Source organism: Thalassophryne amazonica, chromosome 15 (genome assembly GCF_902500255.1).
Source record: "Thalassophryne amazonica chromosome 15, fThaAma1.1, whole genome shotgun sequence".
Lineage (NCBI taxonomy): Eukaryota > Metazoa > Chordata > Actinopteri > Batrachoidiformes > Batrachoididae > Thalassophryne > Thalassophryne amazonica.
Window position 1 is genome coordinate 66547544 of NC_047117.1, and position 19886 is coordinate 66567429.

The 19886-nt window shown below is 40.2% G+C and overlaps 1 protein-coding gene across 1 annotated transcript in view; it reads right to left on the reverse strand.

Moving 5' to 3' along the window:
- LOC117526998 (microtubule-associated serine/threonine-protein kinase 1-like) overlaps positions 1-19886 on the reverse strand; it is a gene marked incomplete at its 5' end in the record, with an annotated part of 106274 nt that overhangs the window by 27049 nt on the left and 59339 nt on the right. Inside the window, 5 exon segments of the mRNA XM_034189131.1 lie at positions 244-313; positions 316-406; positions 18509-18618; positions 18754-18876; positions 19069-19170. Of these exon segments, the coding sequence (XP_034045022.1) occupies positions 244-313; positions 316-406; positions 18509-18618; positions 18754-18876; positions 19069-19170 (496 nt within the window).

The window sequence follows — 19886 nt, forward strand, 5'->3', positions numbered from 1 at the left end:
ATCTGTATACTGTATGCTGAAAATGAGTTTTAACCTAATAACTAATTAAATTTCTTCATTACAAAATAAAATCTTATTTTTATGGAATGATCAGGCATGTCAAATTAGAAACAGAATTAAGAAGAAGAATGGGGAAAACTATTATTCATGTTTTTTTTCTTTTGGTTAAATTATTGATGTCTAAAACCTTTGCACAATAATAAGGTAGAGAGTATCCAATCCCAAGAAGACTGTTTCTCTTACATCTCTGGGGATCCAGTCCTCCAGGTCTTAGCCCTCACAGTGAAGCTGCCCAGACTCTCTCTCTTGGCCACTTGTCATCCCGCAGGCCCCTGTGCTCCCGACGGCATACAGAGGTCGTAGCTTTCTGCTCCAGCTGAGACAGATGTTCCATGCTGCTGTACACCTGCAGGAAAACGCAGACAAATCTGTGTGGATTTGAGCTATAAGAACACATTACTACAACTAAAACCCATAGAAAACATGACTGGAACATGGAGGTCTGGAGTGGAGAAGATTTAGGCCTGATCCTGATGAGTTGGAAGACATGGTCTAAAGTGCACAGTCGAAGTGCATTTGTTTTTACATGATACATAATATGAGCACGCCCTGTGATAGACTGGCGTCCTGTCAAGGTGTGCCCCATCTCACGCACTATGACTGCTGGGATAGGCTCCATACGCCCTCCCGGTGCAATTCGACGGAGCTGTACCATGTGATGCACAAAACAGATGTAGCTTAAGGCCCCATTAAAAAAACAAAAAAGTTAGCATGCTGGCCCACAATCTTTTTTTTTTATATGGGGAATTCCATTGATGGCGTACAGCTGGTGCAACAACCGGCACGTCCGCTAGGTGGCGAGTATGGTTTGACCAAGACAACCACATAGTGAGTGCTCAGTCTCACTCACACACTGTATGATATGTTTATCACGCTACTAGTGTGGCAGTAACACTGAATGTATTCAACACAGAAAGATTTATTTTAAAAAATATCTTTATATATATATATATATATGTTTTTTAAAATGACGTATGTACCTGTTTCTAAGAAAAAAAAATCTGCCCGATGTCAAGGATGATAAATGAATGTTTTTTTAATGGGGCCTAACTGTTTGCGAATCATCGGAGAACATTAGCAGAACAATGGTGCTTCCAGAAATTCTCCTTGACATGACACAGCATCAGTGGTGGGCACAGCTAACCAAAAAGTTAACTTTGATAACTGGTAATCAGCTAACTGAAAAGTTATCTTTTATAATGTTAACTGTCAAAAAAACTTATTAGAAGCTACAGCTAACCAATAACTTTCAATTTTGTCTCTCATACGCTCTCAGCTACTAAAAAGCCGATTGAGTTTAAACACCGCCAAAGCTTCTAATAGAATCAAAGGCGATCACAAACCCAAACACAGCCAATGAGTCAGCGCTTCTGTCTTTGTGTGCCCTGCCCACTGCTGTAGGGAAGGGTCATTTACCTTGGCAGTATACAGTGGTCCAGCCATGAGGCAGAGGTCTTGAAATTGAAAGTAGGTTTGACTTATGGTTTTTATTTATAAATCAAATGAATCCGGATAGAATAACAACATTCATGTAAACTCTTAGAATGTACAAAGTGATATATAACACATATCTGTTAATTTTAAAATAATGCACTAATTCTGAAGATTTGAACATTAACACACAGATGCCCAAAGGGATTATGGGTAAACAGCCTCTGCTCATACTAATTGGTGTTGACCTAATTCATTCTATGGTAAAAAACCAACACAAGTGAATCAATGTACATGTGTTGGTGTTTACAAATAAATGTGCTTTTGTAAAATATGTCATTTTTTCATTTGTAAAAACAAAAAAGCATTTGTAAAGCTGAAAAGTCTGTTAAATTGTAATGAGGATTTCAAGACGCCCGCTAGACAGAGCCTAAGCGCATGCGTGATGCACGCCACAACTCTATCCGGTTAGGAAGACGCGGTTTCCTTTCAATAAAAAGAACTGTCAACAAATTTTTGCGTGTGTGGTTGGAGTTGTGTGGCGATAGGAATAGCCTTTTGAATGCTTGAATAACGATGTAGTCGCACAAAAAAATCAAATAATAGTGAAAACATGTTCATTGCGCCCAGAATGTGGTATTTTGGTCGCTGACTTTGCGGGTGCGGTGTCATAATATGCATCAATCAGTCGGTCCATGAGGTGTGATAACATCCGATCAGTTAGTTGCTCCGTGCGGTGTCATAACAAACAAATCAATCCGTCGCTCCGTGTGTTCATAACATCCGATCGGTTTAGTGGCTCCATGTGGTGTCATAACAATGGATCAATCAGTCGCTCCATGAGGCGTCATAACGACGAATCAATCAGTCGCTCCGTGAGGCGTCATAACATCCGATCGCTTCGTCGCCCGTGCAGTGGTCATAGTAGTGGATCAATCAGTCGCTCCGTGAGGCGTCATAACAACGAATCAGTCGCTCCGTGAGGCGTTAAACATCCGATTGGTTAGGCGCTCCGTGCGGTGTTACAACGGATGAATCAGTCACTCTGTGAGATGTCATAACAACAGATCTGTTAAGCCTGGTTTACACGGCAAGATAATTAGGGCCGATATCAGACCCGATCTTCCCCTTCTGACAATCTTCAGGATGCCCAACAATCATGATGACGCTAATCGTATCAGATATTCCTGCCTTGTGTGGTGTGTTAAGAGCGCTCTGAATCTGCTCGGAAGGACGTGAGGGAGCTGAATGTGACGTGCAGCCAATCAGAAAGTGAGGTGATGGATGCACGGAGCAAAATCTGAAATCAAAATGGCTTACCAGAAAGTCTGGTGGTCATGCTGTCTCCATTCATTTAAATAATGCCATTTCTTTTTGTATCCTTTTTTTCACCCTCTGTTGTAAATAGTCCACAAAGTATCTCCGTTTTCTTTACTGTGAAATCATGTTTAATTTTGAGGGATTTGCGATATTTCCTGTCTGACCTGGGAATGTTCCTGTGCGAAATCTGTTTGTGTGTGGTGTGTTGTTTTTACCGTGTGGCTAAACACCACACACTATACAACTGAACCTGTCAGATCTATGATTTTTTTATCTCCACGTATGTGGTCTCTCAGGTTTTGGAAACCTACAGATAATTTTTAAATCCTGCGGTCGACAACACTGTGATATAACGGGTCACCAGTGTTCTATGCATTTTGACTCTGGTTATATCACACGGCCTGAATCACAATTTAACAGACTTTTCAGCTTTGCAAATGCCTTTTTTTTTTTTTTTTTTTTTTTTTTTTTTTACACAAATGAAAAAAATGACATATTTTACAAAAGCACATTTATTTGTAAACAGCAACACACACACATTACACTGATTCACTTGTGTTGGTTTTTACATAGAATGAATTAGTCAACCAATCAGTATGAGTGGAGGCTAAATTTACCCATAATCCCTTTGAGCATCTGTGTGTTAATGTTCAAATCTTCAGAATTAGTGCATTATTTTAAAATTAACAGATATGTGTTATATATCACTTTGTACATTTTAAGAGTTTACATTCATGTAGTTATTCTATCCAGATTCATTTGATTTACAAATAAAAACTATAAGTCAAACCTCCTTCCCATTTCAAGACCTCTGCCTCATGGCTGGACCACTGTATGGTGTTAAGGAGTAATGACTTCTTTTTTGTGGCAATTTGGCAGCCAGGCCTTTTCTACTGGGGGCAGAGTTGAGCTCAGCTCTTCTTAGTTACCTCACTGCTGTAAATCACAAAGCAGACAGGAACAAAAGGGATTATAAATGTTTTTCAAAGTTACTAGCTATGTAAAAAAACGTTAGCGGTCAAAAAGTTATCTGAACTAAATTTATCGGAAGATAATTGGTGTAATGATAATCTGCTAACAAAAACATTAGCTTTGACAATGATGATTAGCTGAACAGTGCCCACTACTGCACAGCATGTATGATGACAACATGGGCTGAAATACCAAAGCATCTCAAAGATCAAGGTGAAAATTTTTTTTTTTTTTTTGAAAATCCCACCACCATTAAAGCAAGACTGCTGAAAGAAGCAGTATGGGGCAAATATGGTCCAAAATATACAGCAGAATGGGAATGTAAAACTGAAATTAAAGAATAGACAGAATGTTTGGGCGGGGATAGTTGCAAAACATTTAATCTATACTGCAAATTAGTGATGCTAACTCAAAACACTACTTCAAAATGTTTCAAAACCTCTGAAACACCTCTCAAACACTAACACTGGTCTAACTATTGGCATGAAAAGGAACACATCATCTGCTGTGCTGCCACCTGCTGGACGGTGTTCATATTTAAAGAGTCCAGTAGAATAGGGTCTGTATGTGAACTAGCGCCTACGTTGCTGTTTTTAAGTTAGTGTCTACACAGGCTACTAGGGTGGATGAAGGACATTCACCCACTCATTACCCGAGGCCATCGAATATGGCCATCAGTTATTGCAAAAGGCTTTGTGTCCATCCATCTGTCTGTTTGTGCTCAGCATAAGTCCAGTCCTATTACTGCCCAGTCTTCAAATTCACAGGGAACATTCTTGGGACACGGAATTGGAAAAGTTAAAGATGGATAACCTTTTTTTAAGAGGTTGAAAATATCCAGCATTCGGTTTCAATACAGGTTCCGTTTTGTTTTTGAGTGGCGGAGATGACAGCCAATCAGAGTAGAGCTACACCGTGATGTCAGTGGCTGGCCTCTCCAAAACCGCTTTGTTTTGTGTGTTTATGTGTATGTTTCTCATATAATTAATTAAAACCACTGCAAATTATAAAGAAAACACAAGAGCTCATATGGCTGAGAGTATTTTAGCATGCAGTATATTTTATATTTGGCTAAAGTCCTTCGCTATTACCAGGGAAAAGGCTATGATGTCTGGATTACAAGGCAGATTAAACTGCTGCATGTCTGATGATTCCTGAATTCAATGTGTTATGCTTTAATGAATACCTTCATGCATACCCCATTCTGGCATCTCTCTGTTTAATGAAGCAGGTCTACAAAAGTAACAGTTTCCATGCCCTCCTCTCAATAAAGGGGTCAATTATATGACTTTTCAGCAAGGTAATATAGGGTCACCGTGTGTCTATCAAAGCACTTGCAGAAGTCAATTTTTGCTTAATGCAGGAGGGTTTCGCACATACACAGCCAGAGTTCTGGGAGGGGTTGAGGATATGAATGCTGGTCATATTAAAGATACAGTGTGGGAATTAGGGGTGGTTATAAAAAGAAATGGTATATCACATTCTTAACCATCTGTTCCTCTACTGTTTATTAACCCTAATAGATCTTTGTCATTTGGTGTTGTTTGTATGTCACATGATATGGTATTATTCGTACCATTGTCATTGTGTTCCATTTACTGTACAATTTTGGTTCTATTTAGCGTGCAATTTTGCAATTCTATACGTTTTGTGCTATCACACGCCACAACCACAGTACGCTCACACTAGCTAGCGGTGATGGCTCTTAGCTTAAAAACAAACAGCAGCCTGACACAGTGCCCAGCAAGATGGGAAGGCTGGATCTACCGAGGGGCTGGAGAGCGAGTCACCACACAAGCTACAGTTCGGGGATTCCGGGGGGGCACTGGGGCACAGTGGGCTCGCTATATAAATTAATAAAATATCAAATGACAAGGATCTATTTTAGGTGTTATATAAAACAAATAATGAATGTTTTCATTGATGCAATGGAAACAATATTTCATTCGTGAAAGATGGAATGTTCCATTCAATGAGGTGCATATTCTTTGCACTGCACTCATAAACATTCATTATTTGTATAATAATTTCCTGCCGTAATGAATCAATATATATTCTCATAAGCTTAGAATGAGCCCTTCATATCTATATGACTTCGTGCTTGGGACTCCGACAAGGGCGGTCGCATCTCCTCCACTCTCCTTTAGCGTGTTTTGTCTGTGAGGCTGCCAGTCCTGCTCCTCTGGAAAACGGCAAAATGGATCTGATCTAGTGGTCTCTGAACGCAATTGATACTATTTTTTCCACAAGACACTCGGGAGTGGAGGACCCGACCTGTCCTGCCGGGACACATGTGGCGGGTTACGTGATGGACAGGTTGGAGGTGGCAAGTCATGTGCCTGTACACGTTGTCTGTGGAGGACGTTGAAGATGTTTACTTATTTGGAGCTGTGGTGACTGGGTTTCTGCTGTGTGGAGCGGCCACAGCACTGGTCTACCGGAAAATTAAGAAGGTGGAGGTGGCATTAAGCGCCCTCCAAGCTGCCCCACATGATTGATTCGACTGGAAGGGCAGTGTCAGCTCAGTCGGGCAGGTGTCAACCGCACATTGGAATCCATCTCGGGGAGAATGGCTGCACTGAAAACCGCTTTGATCGTCTGTAAGACCACATCTCTCCTCTATCTCAGATGTATTGGGAGCCACTCTGAAGTTTCAGACTGTGGAATGTGCCAGGCGTCTGTTAATGTGGATATCTATTTGGTTTCCAAACACCAGCTGTCCTTCAGGCTGCTGGGATAAATCCTCCCCCAGGAACACTCCTGATAGCCTCGCTCCTCGTCTCGCCCCCCTTCTTCTCCTCCCTTCCCAGTCCTGAGATGTTGACTGTGGGACCTTGAGACTCTGGTGGACTGATTCAGGACTGGGATCCCCCCAGGATGGACAGATAAGGCCTGTCGGTGGCGCCTGACGTGCCTTCCGGGCTGTCTGTCTGGACACTGTGCCACTCTCTGCCCCTCCCTCCCTGCGGCAGGCCTTGTCCTCTCTCAAGCTGGTCTTGGCGGCGCGACTTACAGTTGCAGTGGCCTTCACACCACTTTACCTCAATTCGGATGACGGACTGCTTCAAGTTTAGTGCACATAAACACGTCAAATGTATATGTGTTGTCTTTAATTTTGATGTGTGCCATTATTACGGTAAACAAGTAGTAATTGTGGATTAATTGCTGTATCTTGTCTGAGGTAATTGGAGTGTAAACATAATTGCCCTTTTTTGGGATCAATAAAGTTGTCTGAAGTCTGATATGAGAGTGGGCCCCCTCATGAGGGTTGTCATGTTACACCACCATGCAGATAAAGTCACTCAAAATAAATATACTTACTCCACCAAAACACAAGAGGATCCAGTGACTGTTTCCCTGTATACTGTCTAATGGTTGCTAATGAGTTTGAGAACCCTAATTTTTGTGACGGGACCATCATATGCACATTGCATATCACAAGAGAAGGCAAGGGAGCATGAAGCCCCCATCACCAAAGAAGCAAAATGTGAAGGGCAACAAATCATGACATAACGCAATCTACAACCTCACCACTAGGTGACACTAAATCCTGCACACTGTAGCTTTAACTGTTAAAAAAGACAACAATTTTGCACAATAAGGCCCTCTTCAGAATATGTACATATATGTTGATTAAATCTGAGTTTTCTCATAATTCATGCTGACTTCTCCTCAAAATTATCCAGCATCTCAGCAGCATCTCCAGCATCCTCTTATCAGGGGACAATGAAGTGCATCATACTTCAGGCCTCATCCACATACAGAAGAAGAGCACTAGACATGCACCTGCACCAACAAAAACAAAGCCGCTGTTTCCTCCTGCGTTCAAGCTGGCACTGACTTAAAACCATCCACAAAGACATGCAACACTTGTTCTACAAGTTTCTCTTTACGTGCAGTGCAACAAAGGAAAAGCTGAGCTGTGTGGGGGAGGACAAGAAGAAGCCTAAAGTATATTCAAATGTTCCATGGTAACATGTATCAGCTGAAGACTCACTTGTCTTCTTCAGTATAAAACCCCTTTTGGGTTTTACTACCTTATTGCAAAAATATAGAATTTTCCGCTTTTATATTTGGATGAATCACTATTTCTATATTTTACAATTGCAAGGTAACAGAGATTACTAAGGTTTTACATTTGCTCAGCAACCCCAAAGACCATTTTACTGATCTTATACATGTGATATGTGCACTCAAATTGAGTTAGTATCTACTTTTAAATAGCTAGGATTTTTAAATGATGACCATCTGTCTTTTAAAGAGCACATTCAAATATGTTGTTAAAAAATTGAAACTTTTATTTGGATTTTATTACAGAAATAAGTCTTGTTTCTCTTTTAATGTGAAACAGAAATAGGTGGAAACAACATTTTTACTGGTTATTGACTATGGAGATATGTTACACATGACTGCTTGTGCACACTGTCTTTCCATCCTGGATAGTGTGAGTACCATGGGCCACTGAGATTTATTACCCGCTGTGGTTCCCTGACTCACTGTGTACTTTATTCTAAAGTTAACCTGACTTCTTTATGTGCCCGACGCCTCAGCCATTAGTACTGGTTTATTTACAAAACCATTCTGGGTATGACTCTTCTGTTTTTACAAGGACACATGGACATCACAATCTCCAGTCTTAGTGCAGCAGATAAGAGAATATTTAGAGTGGAATCCTGCAAATGGTGATAAAAGCATCAAATTCAGCAGAAATACTCCTCAGACAATCCTCTTTGAAAAAAGCGATTGGCCACTTGAATTTTCAGTTGGCGTTCAGGTAGAGGTCAATTGAAGAATTACACAGGAGTCAAAATTAAAAGATGCTCCAATCATATTGAAACATATGGCACATTACTTGCCTGATCATAAAGATTCCAAAAAGGTATGGTTTGGACGGTCTGTAACTGAATTCTATGGAGTTATGTGATAAAAACAGCAAGAATGGTGACAAAGGTCAGTGTCGGTTTGTACAGGGGTCAAAAGTTAAAGTTGCTCCAATTTTGGTAAAAAGTGATGCAAATTACTAGTTGAGTTAACACGGTTTTAAAAAGGAATAGTTTGGACCATGTATCATCCTTACTTATCATGTTACAGGGTAACATAGGTCAATAGATATAGACCTTGTTTGACCTTTACTTTGGAGACCATGCATTCACCACTGTCAAAACTATTCCATTTATTAATCCTATTAGCTCAACCAATAATTGAATCAATTTTGACCAAAATTGGAGCAACTTTACCTTTTGACCCCTGTACAAAATGAAACTGACCTTTGTCACCATTCTTGCTGATTTTATCCTGTAACTCCATAGAATTCAGTCACAGATAGTCCAAACTATACCTTTTGGAATCTTATGATCAGGCAAATAATGTGGAATATTTTTCAATATGATTGGAGCATCTTTTAATTTTGACCTCTGTGTAATTCTTCAATTGACTGACTGAAAAGTCAAGTGGCCAATTGTTTTTTTCAAAAGAGGAGTGTCTAAGGAGTATTTCTGCAAATTTGATGCTTTTATCACCATTTGCATGATAGTGCAGCAGATAACTGAAACAATCTATGGATTTTTGCACTTTGTTGTCTCCAAGTAAGAACTGAACTGGGCAAGAAAGACTTCAGATTTTTAGCACCTAGTACTTGGAATAAACTACAATTGGAACTTTAACTTCAAGCTCTGGTGACACTGACTACGTTTACATGCCGTTAATATTCGGGTTACGGTCAATATTCCGGTTTCTGAATCATTAGGAATAACCCGTGTACATGCTTAAGCAGACAGAGTTACTCCTGTATACATGGTCATTGGTATCATTTGGAATATCCCCATCTAAACAGCGACGCATGTCTTCCACCGGTGCTTGATTTGGTCTGGCGTTCGTGCAAATCCTGCTTCGTGTAAAACCCCTCACTACACACTTTTCTCAAACAGGCATTAACATTTTTCTCACTTTTCTCTCCTGCGGGCTGCCTCCGCATCAAAACAGGGAGCGTAGTCTGTGGACCTGTTGCCAGATTTGGTGCAGCTCCGCACAGCAGAGAGGGGGGCGGTGTGAGTGGCCCGCTGCAGCATTTACCGAGCCCGCAGGCACGGTAAACGCATCGGAGGCAGTGAGAGCAATCGCGGTGATATGCCGACTGGTGCCGCAACCGGCCCGCCTGATAAGGACGCAGAACACAGTGCGCTGTTTATCTCTGCTTCTGTGGTGTCCGGTGGGCTGTGCGCGCCGCATACAAGTAGTTGCCGTACTCAAAAGACCAAGATTCCTTGCGAATAGGACATGCGCAGAACACAAAATAATGTTCCTTTCTATGGGGATATCCCGATGCGCGTTTATATGACCTGATATTCGGGTTAGAAAAGGAGTAACCCAGGGGTCTTAAACGGGGTTTTTTAAAAACCAGAATATGAGCATATTCGGGTTTCTGTGGGTGTTTACATGGCCGTCCGCAACCGGGTTATTGCTAATATTCCGGTTATGAAAGGGTTATGAAAGGGTTATTGGCTGCATGTAAACGTAGCCGCTGAATTAGTTTAAGGCTCTGGTGAAACTGTTGCAGTCTGCTTCATCTGTGTGCAAGTGTCTTATTTGAACACGTTTTAATGTTGATAATTTTTTTACCATGACGCGACTGTCTTGGCCTGGTCTCCCTTGGAAAAGAGATCTTGATCTCAATCGGACTAACCTGCTTAAATAAAGGTTAAATAAAGTAAACTAAAAATATTTTTAAAAACAATAAAATTGATAAACTAGTAGTATTCATATTTGAATTGAATAGTTGAATAGAGGGACCTACAAATGATTCAGTCAATTTGAAACCATATACAACCCCAAATAAGACAAAGTTTGGGCGATGTAGAAAATGCACCACAATAAATAAAATAAATCAATCAATCAATCAACTTGTTTCTTATATAGCGCCAAATCACAACAAACAGTTGCCCCAAGGCGCTCCACATTGCAAGGCAAGGCCATACAACAATCATGAAAAACCCCACGGTCAAAACGACCCCCTATGAGCAAGCACTTGGCCACATTGGAAGGAAAAACTCCCTTTTAACAGGAAGAAACCTCCAGCAGAACCAGGCTCAGGGAGGGGCAGTCTTCTGCTGAGACTGGTTGGGCTGAGGGAAAGAACCAGGAAAAAGAGATCGATCACTAATGATTAAATGCAGAGTGATGCATACGGAGCAAAAAGAGAAAGAAACAGTGCATCATGGGAACCCCCCACAGTCTACGTCTAAGCAACATAACCAGGGATGGTCCAGGGTCACCCGATCCAGCCCTAACTATAAGCCTTAGCGAAAAGGAAAGTTTTAAGCCTAATCTTAAAAGTAGAGAGGGTATCTGTCTCCCTGATCTGAATTGGGAGCTGGTTCCACAGGAGAGGAGCCTGAAAGCTGAAGGCTCTGCCTCCCATTCTACTCTTACAAACCCTAGGAACTACAAGTAAGCCCGCAGTCTGAGAGCGAAGCGCTCTAATGGGGTAATATGGTACTACGAGGTCCCTAAGATAAGATGGGACCTGATTATTCAAAACCTTATAAGTAAGAAGAAGAATTTTAAATTCTATTCTAGCATTAACAGGAAGCCAATGAAGGGAGGCCAACACGGGTGAGATATGCTCTCTCCTGCTAGTCCCCGTCAGTACTCTAGCTGCAGCATTCTGAACCAACTGAAGGCTTTTAGGGAACTTTTAGGACAACCTGATAATAATGAATTACAATAGTCCAGCCTAGAGGAAATAAATGCATGAATTAGTTTTTCAGCATCACTCTGAGACAAGACCTTTCTGATTTTAGAGATATTGCGTAAATGCAAAAAGGCAGTCCTACATATTTGTTTAATATGCGCTTTGAATGACATATCCTGATCAAAAATAACTCCAAGATTTCTCACAGTATTACCAGAGATCAGGGAAAATGCCATCCAGAGTAACGATCTGGTTAGACACCATGCTTCTAAGATTTGTGGGGCCAAGTACAATAACTTCAGTTTATCTGAGTTTAAAAGCAGGAAATTAGAGGTCATCCATGTCTTTATGTCTGTAAGACAATCCTGCAGTTTAGCTAATTGGTGTGTATCCTCTGGCTTCATGGATAGATAAAGCTGGGTATCATCTGCGTAACAATGAAAATTTAAGCAATACCGTCTAATAATACTGCCCAAGGGAAGCATGTATAAAGTGAATAAAATTGGTCCTAGCACAGAACCTTGTGAAACTCCATAATTAACTTTAGTCTGTGAAGAAGATTCCCCATTTACATGAACAAACTGTAATCTATTAGACAAATATGATTCAAACCACCGCAGCGCAATGCCTTTAATACCTATGACATGCTCTAATCTCTGTAATAAAATTTTATGGTCAACAGTATCAAAAGCAGCCTTGAGGTTCAACAGAACAAGCACAGAGATAAGTCCACTGTCCGAAGCCATAAGAAGATCATTTGTAACCTTCACTAATGCTGTTTCTGTACTATGATGAATTCTAAAACCTGACTGAAACTCTTCAAATAGACCATTCCTCTGCAGGTGATCAGTTAGCTGTTTTACAACTACCCTCTCAAGAATCTTTGAGAGAAAAGGAAGGTTGGAGATTGGCCTATAATTAGCTAAGATAGCTGGGTCAAGTGATGGCTTTTTAAGTAATGGTTTAATTACTGCCACCTTAAAGGCCTGTGGTACATAACCAACTAACAAAGATAGATTGATCATATTTAAGATTGAAGCATTAAATAATGGTAGGACTTCCTTGAGCAGCCTGGCAGGAATGGGGTCTAATAAGCATGTTGATGGTTTGGATGAAGTAACTAATGAAAATAACTCAGACAGAACAATCGGAGAGAAAGAGTCTAACCAAATACCGGCATCACTGAAAGCAGCCAAAGATAACGATACATCTTTGGGATGGTTATGAGTAATTTTTTCTCTAATAGTCAAATTTTGTTAGCAAAGAAAGTCATGAAGTCATTACTAGTTAAAGTTAATGGAATACTCAGCTCAATAGAGCTCTGACTCTTTGTCAGCCTGGCTACAGTGCTGAAAAGAAACCTGGGGTTGTTCTTATTTTCTTCAATTAGTGATGAGTAGAAAGATGTCCTAGCTTCACGAAGGGCTTTCTTATAGAGCAACAAACTCTTTTTCCAGGCTAAGTGAAGATCTTCTAAATTAGTGAGACGCCATTTCCTCTCCAACTTACGGGTTATCTGCTTTAAGCTACGAGTTTGTGAGTTATACCACGGAGTCAGACACTTCTGATTTAAAGCTCTCTTTTTCAGAGGAGCTACAGCATCCACAGTTGTCTTCAATAAGGATGTAAAACTATTGACAAGATACTCTAACTCCCTTACAGAGTTTAGGTAGCTACTCTGCTCTGTGTTGGTATATGACATTAGAGAACATAAAGAAGGAATCATATCCTTAAACCTAGTTACAGCGCTTTCTGAAAGACTTCTAGTGTAATGAAACTTATTCCCCACTGCAGGGTAGTCCATCAGGGTAAATGTAAATGTTATTAAAAAATGATCAGACAAAAGGGAGTTTTCAGGGAATACTGTTAAGTCTTCTATTTCCATACCATAAGTCAGAACAAGATCTAAAATATGATTAAAGTGGTGGGTGGACTCATTTACTTTTTGAGCAAAGCCGATAGAGTCTAATAATAGATTAAATGCAGTGTTGAGGCTGTCATTCTCAGCATCTGTGTGGATGTTAAAATCGCCCACTATAATTATCTTATCTGAGCTAAGCACTAAGTCAGACAAAAGGTCTGAAAATTCACAGAGAAACTCACAGTAACGACCAGGTGGACGATAGATAATAACAAATAAAACTGGTTTTTGGGACTTCCAATTTGGATGGACAAGACTAAGAGACAAGCTTTCAAATGAATTAAAGCTCTGTCTGGGTTTTTGATTAATTAATAAGCTGGAATGGAAGATTGCTGCTAATCCTCCGCCCCGGCCCGTGCTACGAGCATTCTGACAGTTAGTGTGACTCGGGGGTGTTGACTCATTTAAACTAACATATTCATCCTGCTGTAACCAAGTTTCTGTTAGGCAGAATAAATCAATACGTTGATCAATTATTATATCATTTACCAACAGGGACTTAGAAGAAAGAGACCTAATGTTTAATAGACCACATTTAACTGTTTTAGTCTGTGGTGCAATTGAAGGTGCTATATTATTTTTTCTTTTTGAATTTTTATGCTTAAATAGATTTTGCTAGTTATTGGTGGTCTGGGAGCAGGCACCGTCTCTACGGGGATGGGGTAATAAGGGGATGGCAGGGGGAGAGAAGCTGCAGAGAGGTGTATAAGACCACAGCTCTGCCTCCTGGTCCCAACGCTAGACAGTCAAATAGACTGATAAATAAATATGATTTGATTCTATTTCATTGTAGAATGCATGAACCCAAGATATTTCACGTTTTGTGTGGTCAACTTCATTTCATTTATTAATACACATCCGTTTAGGCATTTCAGATCTGCAAATCACTCAAAAAAAAAAAAAAAGTTGGGATGGGGCAATTAATTCTAAATATAAGGATTAAATAATCGGTTTTACAGACAGTGTTCTTTAGACAAGTCAGGGGATGGATACATGAACATTTCCAAGTCACTGAATATGTCTTGGACTTCCTTTTACATCAATCATTAAGAAATACAAACGGTATGAAACTGTATGGAAAATCTCTGTCAAGTCAGCAGTTCTCAAAAACCAAGTGACAGTGCTGGAAGGAGACTAGTGAGGGAAGCCACCAAGACACTCAGACAACTCTGAAGGAGCTACAGGCTTCTGTTGATGTCAGTAGAGAAACTGGGACTGGTGCTACATTTGTCTGTCATATTCCCATTCCCAGCTTCATGTGAGTAGAGTGGAGTGGAGGAGGATTATAAAACAAGAAAACAGATCAAATCTGGGCTCAGGATTCCTCATGTGCTTTCTGGCAAACTGCAGATGAAATTTTACACGTTCTTTTCAAGAAAATCCTCCTCTATACTGCTTCATCATGAAGCTCCCACAATCAAAAACATGCTTATTTATCTGTAGTTATTATTCATCTGGAGTTGGTCCCCGAGCGACGCACTGTGGTTGCCCACTGCTCCTAGTGGTTGGATTGTATCTGACTGTAATTAGGACGGGTTAAATGCAGAGGACAAATTTCACTGTATGTATGTACATGTACAATGACAATAGGCTCTATTCTATTTTATATAACGGCTGAGTGGATCCTTGTCATTTGATTGGTGGCTTGTATGTCACGTGACATGGATTATTCATACCATTTGCCGCTGTGCTTCATTGACCTTGCAATGTTTCTTTTTTAGCGTGCAATTTTGATGCTATATGAAATTTCCTATTGCACGCCCCAACCACCGCGCACGCTCACACTGCTGGGGGAGGCGTTTAGGTAAACATAGCAGAGTTTGTTTTGCAGACAGGCAACGATTTGAAGGAGCTAATTGACACTACTAATTCTTCTAACACACACACACACACACACACACACAAAAATAACAAATCCACTCTGCTGTAAGCCGTCTGGAGTCATGAAGAGGTGTTAGGATGAAAAGCTGAAAACTGGACAAATTTCTGATGAGATTTTTCACTGGACTGAGGAACTACACAATGTCTTTTTTTTTTTTTGGAAGTACACAATGTCAGTGGACAGCATCATGGACTACATCGTCACAATTTTGGACTCCTGTGTCAGCCTGATCCCGTCAGATCTCAGGAGCTAAGCAGAGCAGGATGTGGTTAGTACTTGGGTGGGAGACCTCTTTGGACCACCAGCGGCTGTGCGTGTTTCTCCAGGTAAAACTGGAGTTGCGTCAGGAAGGGCATCCGGCGTAAAACTTGTGCCAATTACCAATGCGGATCTGGCTGTATCCGCTGTGGCGACCCCAAACATAAAACCGGGAGCAGCCGAATGAACAACAACATTTAAAGTGTTGGACTGTTAAGCACCATTATTGTGCAGTTGTCTGGTCAAATACTTCAGTAAATAATGTAAAAAAAATTACAGCTTGTGCAAAACAAAGCTGCACGTGTGGTGTTAAAATGTGGCTTTAGGACGAGTGTGGATACAATGCATAAGTGCCTTTCTTTGCTTTTGGTGAGGGACAGGTGGCTATATGCAAAAGCAAACTTTTTAAGAAATATTATTACAACTCAGATACCGTCTGTCCTTTACCAACAACTGCCTTTTAGTAAGGATACTCATTTTTATCCAACCAGGCATGCCAAAGGACTGTATTTCAGTTTGCCTAAATGTAAAACAAACCAGAGTCAACGGACAGTGATGTTTCGAACCATGAAAGAATGGAATCATTTACCACTAAAGTTAAGGGAATTGAGCAGTGGACTGGGTTTTAAAAAGGAACTTAAAAAGTATTATCTGAGGCAAATGGTTGAAGTATTGTGATGTATTATGAATTAATTTATTCTGAATGTATTATGAATTTTCATTATGATTTACAGACCTTAATGGAAATCTATTATGTTATTGTACTGAAACTGTGATTAAAACATGAATGGACCCCAGGAAGAGTAGCTGATGCAGTTATACTGCAGATGCTAATGGGGATCCAAATAAATAAACAAATAAACCAGTGGAACACCAAAATGTAAGTCCATTTTCTGTTGTTTATAAATGAATAAAATATATAATGACAAGGATCTATTTTAATTAAATAGATAAAAAAAATGCACACCAAGATCCTCCGCTGAGGTGCACATGCAGAAATACTAACTCAAATATAAAGAAAAAGCATAGCACACTCAAAATATTGATGTCTAGCCGCTGTTTTATTTCATAATAATTACGTTTCAGCCAAAAGGCCTTCGTCAGATAGCAGCTTCCATTGGACCAAGAGTTGGACCAAAAGAGACGAAGGCCTTTTGGCCGAAATGTAACTATTATGAAATGAAACAGCGGCTAGACATCAATATTTTGAAGGATCTATTTTAGCCATTATATAAAACAAATAATTAATGTTTTTTTCATTCTTTCAATGGAATGAATACTTAATATTTATTCACCTCATGAAATATTCGTACCATTGAACTCATAAACATCCATTACTGCTATTCTACTCTGTTCTATTCTATTCTATTCTAAGCTACGTATAACTATGCAGTTTCTCCACTCACATCCACAGAAGCCTAGAACTCCTTCACAGTTGTTTTGTTGTCTTGGTGGCTTCCCTCACTAAACATCTTCCAGCATGGCCACTCAATTTTTGAGAACTGCAGACTTGGCACAGATTTACCATATAGGGGCATACTGTTAGTATGCCCCTATATGCAGTAATCTGGTTACAAATGCAGTAATCTGGTTTCACACCCCAAAGGTCAACCATCGACTATGTCCTAGGTCTGAGAGAACCCCCTGAACGTAGGTGTGATTATCAGCAGGGGTTCTTTGATGATTTTGGAAAAGTATTTGTTGGATATGATGTTTCATGGCTAATTTGTTTGTGATATAAATCATAATATAATTTGCTAATAACCTGCTAATACCCTCAAATCTAATAATAATAATAATAATAATTAGGGATGAGCAAGTACACCACTATCTGTATCTGTTCAACCATCTAAATTATCTGTATCCATATCTGCACTTGTAGTGGGCGGGGCCTAAACAGGAATTGGGCGTGGTCTAACCATTTTCATCTCTGTCTTGTGCAAATGCACCGTGTACAATACGAAACAAGTTCACCAAGTAACTTTAAATTTCATACAAATCGAAATACAGGTGAACCGAAGAAAACTTAAGGAGTACTGAAAGAGCAACGTGAGGTAGAATCAAGCCAAGCACAGTGAGAGATATCAGTCCGTGTCTGTGTGTGTGAGCGAGAGGCTGCAGAGACGTGTCTGTGATAGGGAAGGGCGGGCGCTGTGTATAATTGGCCAATCATAGAGTGTGAAGACAGTCAGTTAGCCAATGAGGATGTTCCTTCAGCACGAGCACAGATATTAACGAGTTTTACTCGTATCATGCTCATACTCGTCAAAAATGCTTTATCCGGCTCAACCCTAATAATAATATCCTCATATTTCCTCTGGAATGCCATGAGACATACTGTTCATCTGCTTATCACGGTACACAGACAAACACAGTTTTACTTTAACACATATTGTTTATATAACAACACGAGAGCAGCACACTGCACAAAAATGTCAGATGTTAAAATGCAACATGTTTCATGCAAACATATATAACTACTGATTCATGATGAGGGTAGTGGCCCACCCATCTGGGGGCATGGCTGGAGTGCATGGGGGTAAAAGGCAGGCGGGGGGAGAAGTTAGGGATCCTGCAGGCTGTGTAGCACCTTCCTGTCCAGTAAAGATTTTATTTAATCCAACATTTAAAATTTAAGTTCCTTATCTGTTGTTTTCGAGTCTTTTGAATTCGCTCCCCATTACACCTGGGAAAATACGAAATTTACAATCTAACATGTTTGATTCAGATGAACATAAAAACCTCTATTTCAATGTAAAAGTAGAAAAAGATACAATATACCAAACACAATATGACTCCTTCAAAATCTGGGTCAACATCCAGAATCCGCACTTTGTACTCTGCACATGTTCTCATGTTTCCCTTTTTTGTGTTCTCCATTTAATCACATCACAGAATCTTGTCTTAAAAATGAATCAGTTAGCAAGGACAGAGAGATGAAAGAGCAGAAGGTAGAACAGAGATGAAGTCAGACCTTGCTGAAGCGAGGTGAACAGGAAGAGAACCGTCTGATCTCCACCGGCTCGTCGTCATTGGTGTCGTCCTCGTCGTATGCGTTGATGTGGTGATAACGATCAGAACGGGCTGGTGGATAAACAAAAGCAAATATGAGATTTCACCTCAACATAAAATGTGTGTCTTTCAATGGAAATCCTTTTCCACGCCACAATTGTGTATCTGTGTTTGTTGTGCTTCACAGACAAAAATCTAGACAAGTACTGTCAAAGTAACTGGTGTCCTCCTCTGACTCCAGGTGAGGGATGAACTCTGCCTTCTGTCTCAGCAAACTGTTCCAGTCCAGCTCAGTGAAGAAGGAGTGCTGCTTTACCTCAAATGCACCACCTGGTGACAGGAACACAAACAACACAGCCTTATTGATAGCGTGACAACAAAGAAATACAAGCTAGTTTATTTTGCAGAGCTGTCTTCATTGTGTTAAGCTCTTAAATTCTTCTGTGGAAAACTAGCTATTGCCACTTGCATTGCTAATCCAACTGCAAAACACTGACACCAAATAACTGCAAAAGGTGGTACCTGTGCCCAGGCGTATGAGTGGATTTGTCTGCAGGAGGGCAGAGATGAGGGCCTGAGCATCCGTCGGCAATGTGTCATCACCATCTGGCCAAACGATGTCATCTAACAAAGATGATACAGATGTACTCACATTATTGCAGTCTTGCACTCTTCGTGTCAAATTGGTCCGCACAGATCTTTACCAGCCAAGATCTGTAGGTGCCACTATGCAACATTTCTTCTACTTTGCTTTCATAGTCAAGCAGTGCTCGTGTTTACGCATAGACCGATAATTGTCAAGCCGGTAATCGACCTAGCCAATAATCAGTCTATCCCTACTAGCGTTAGGCATGTCATTAGCTGGATTACATAGGCTGCATGTTTTACAAACTTCAATCTATTTTTTTAACAACAAGCTGAAAAGCTGAAGTCTGTTCTTTGCTGCACTCTGGTGTTCTCCTTTTGTCAGTACATGTTCTTGTTGTGTAATCAATACAGGTGTGCCTCATTAGATCAGCTGGCTATTTAAGGTCACATTTTGAGTTAGGCAGGGCTGGTCCATTGTTTGTTGCTGATGCTTCTCATGTCATGGTGGTATGTATTATATTATTGATCACGGAAATTCTTTAAGTTTATTTGTTTGTTGATATGTTTAGGTAATTTCCTGGGACTCTAAGCATATTTGGCTTTTGTTCGTACTTTCTGTTTTGACTGGGTTTTTCCTCACCCTGTGTTCAGGGTTATTTGTATTTTAGTTATAACTTTCCTCACTCTTGCTGTTTTTTTGTAACCTCACCCCTATTTGGATAAAGCCTATTTTTTGTGGAATCCTTTTACAC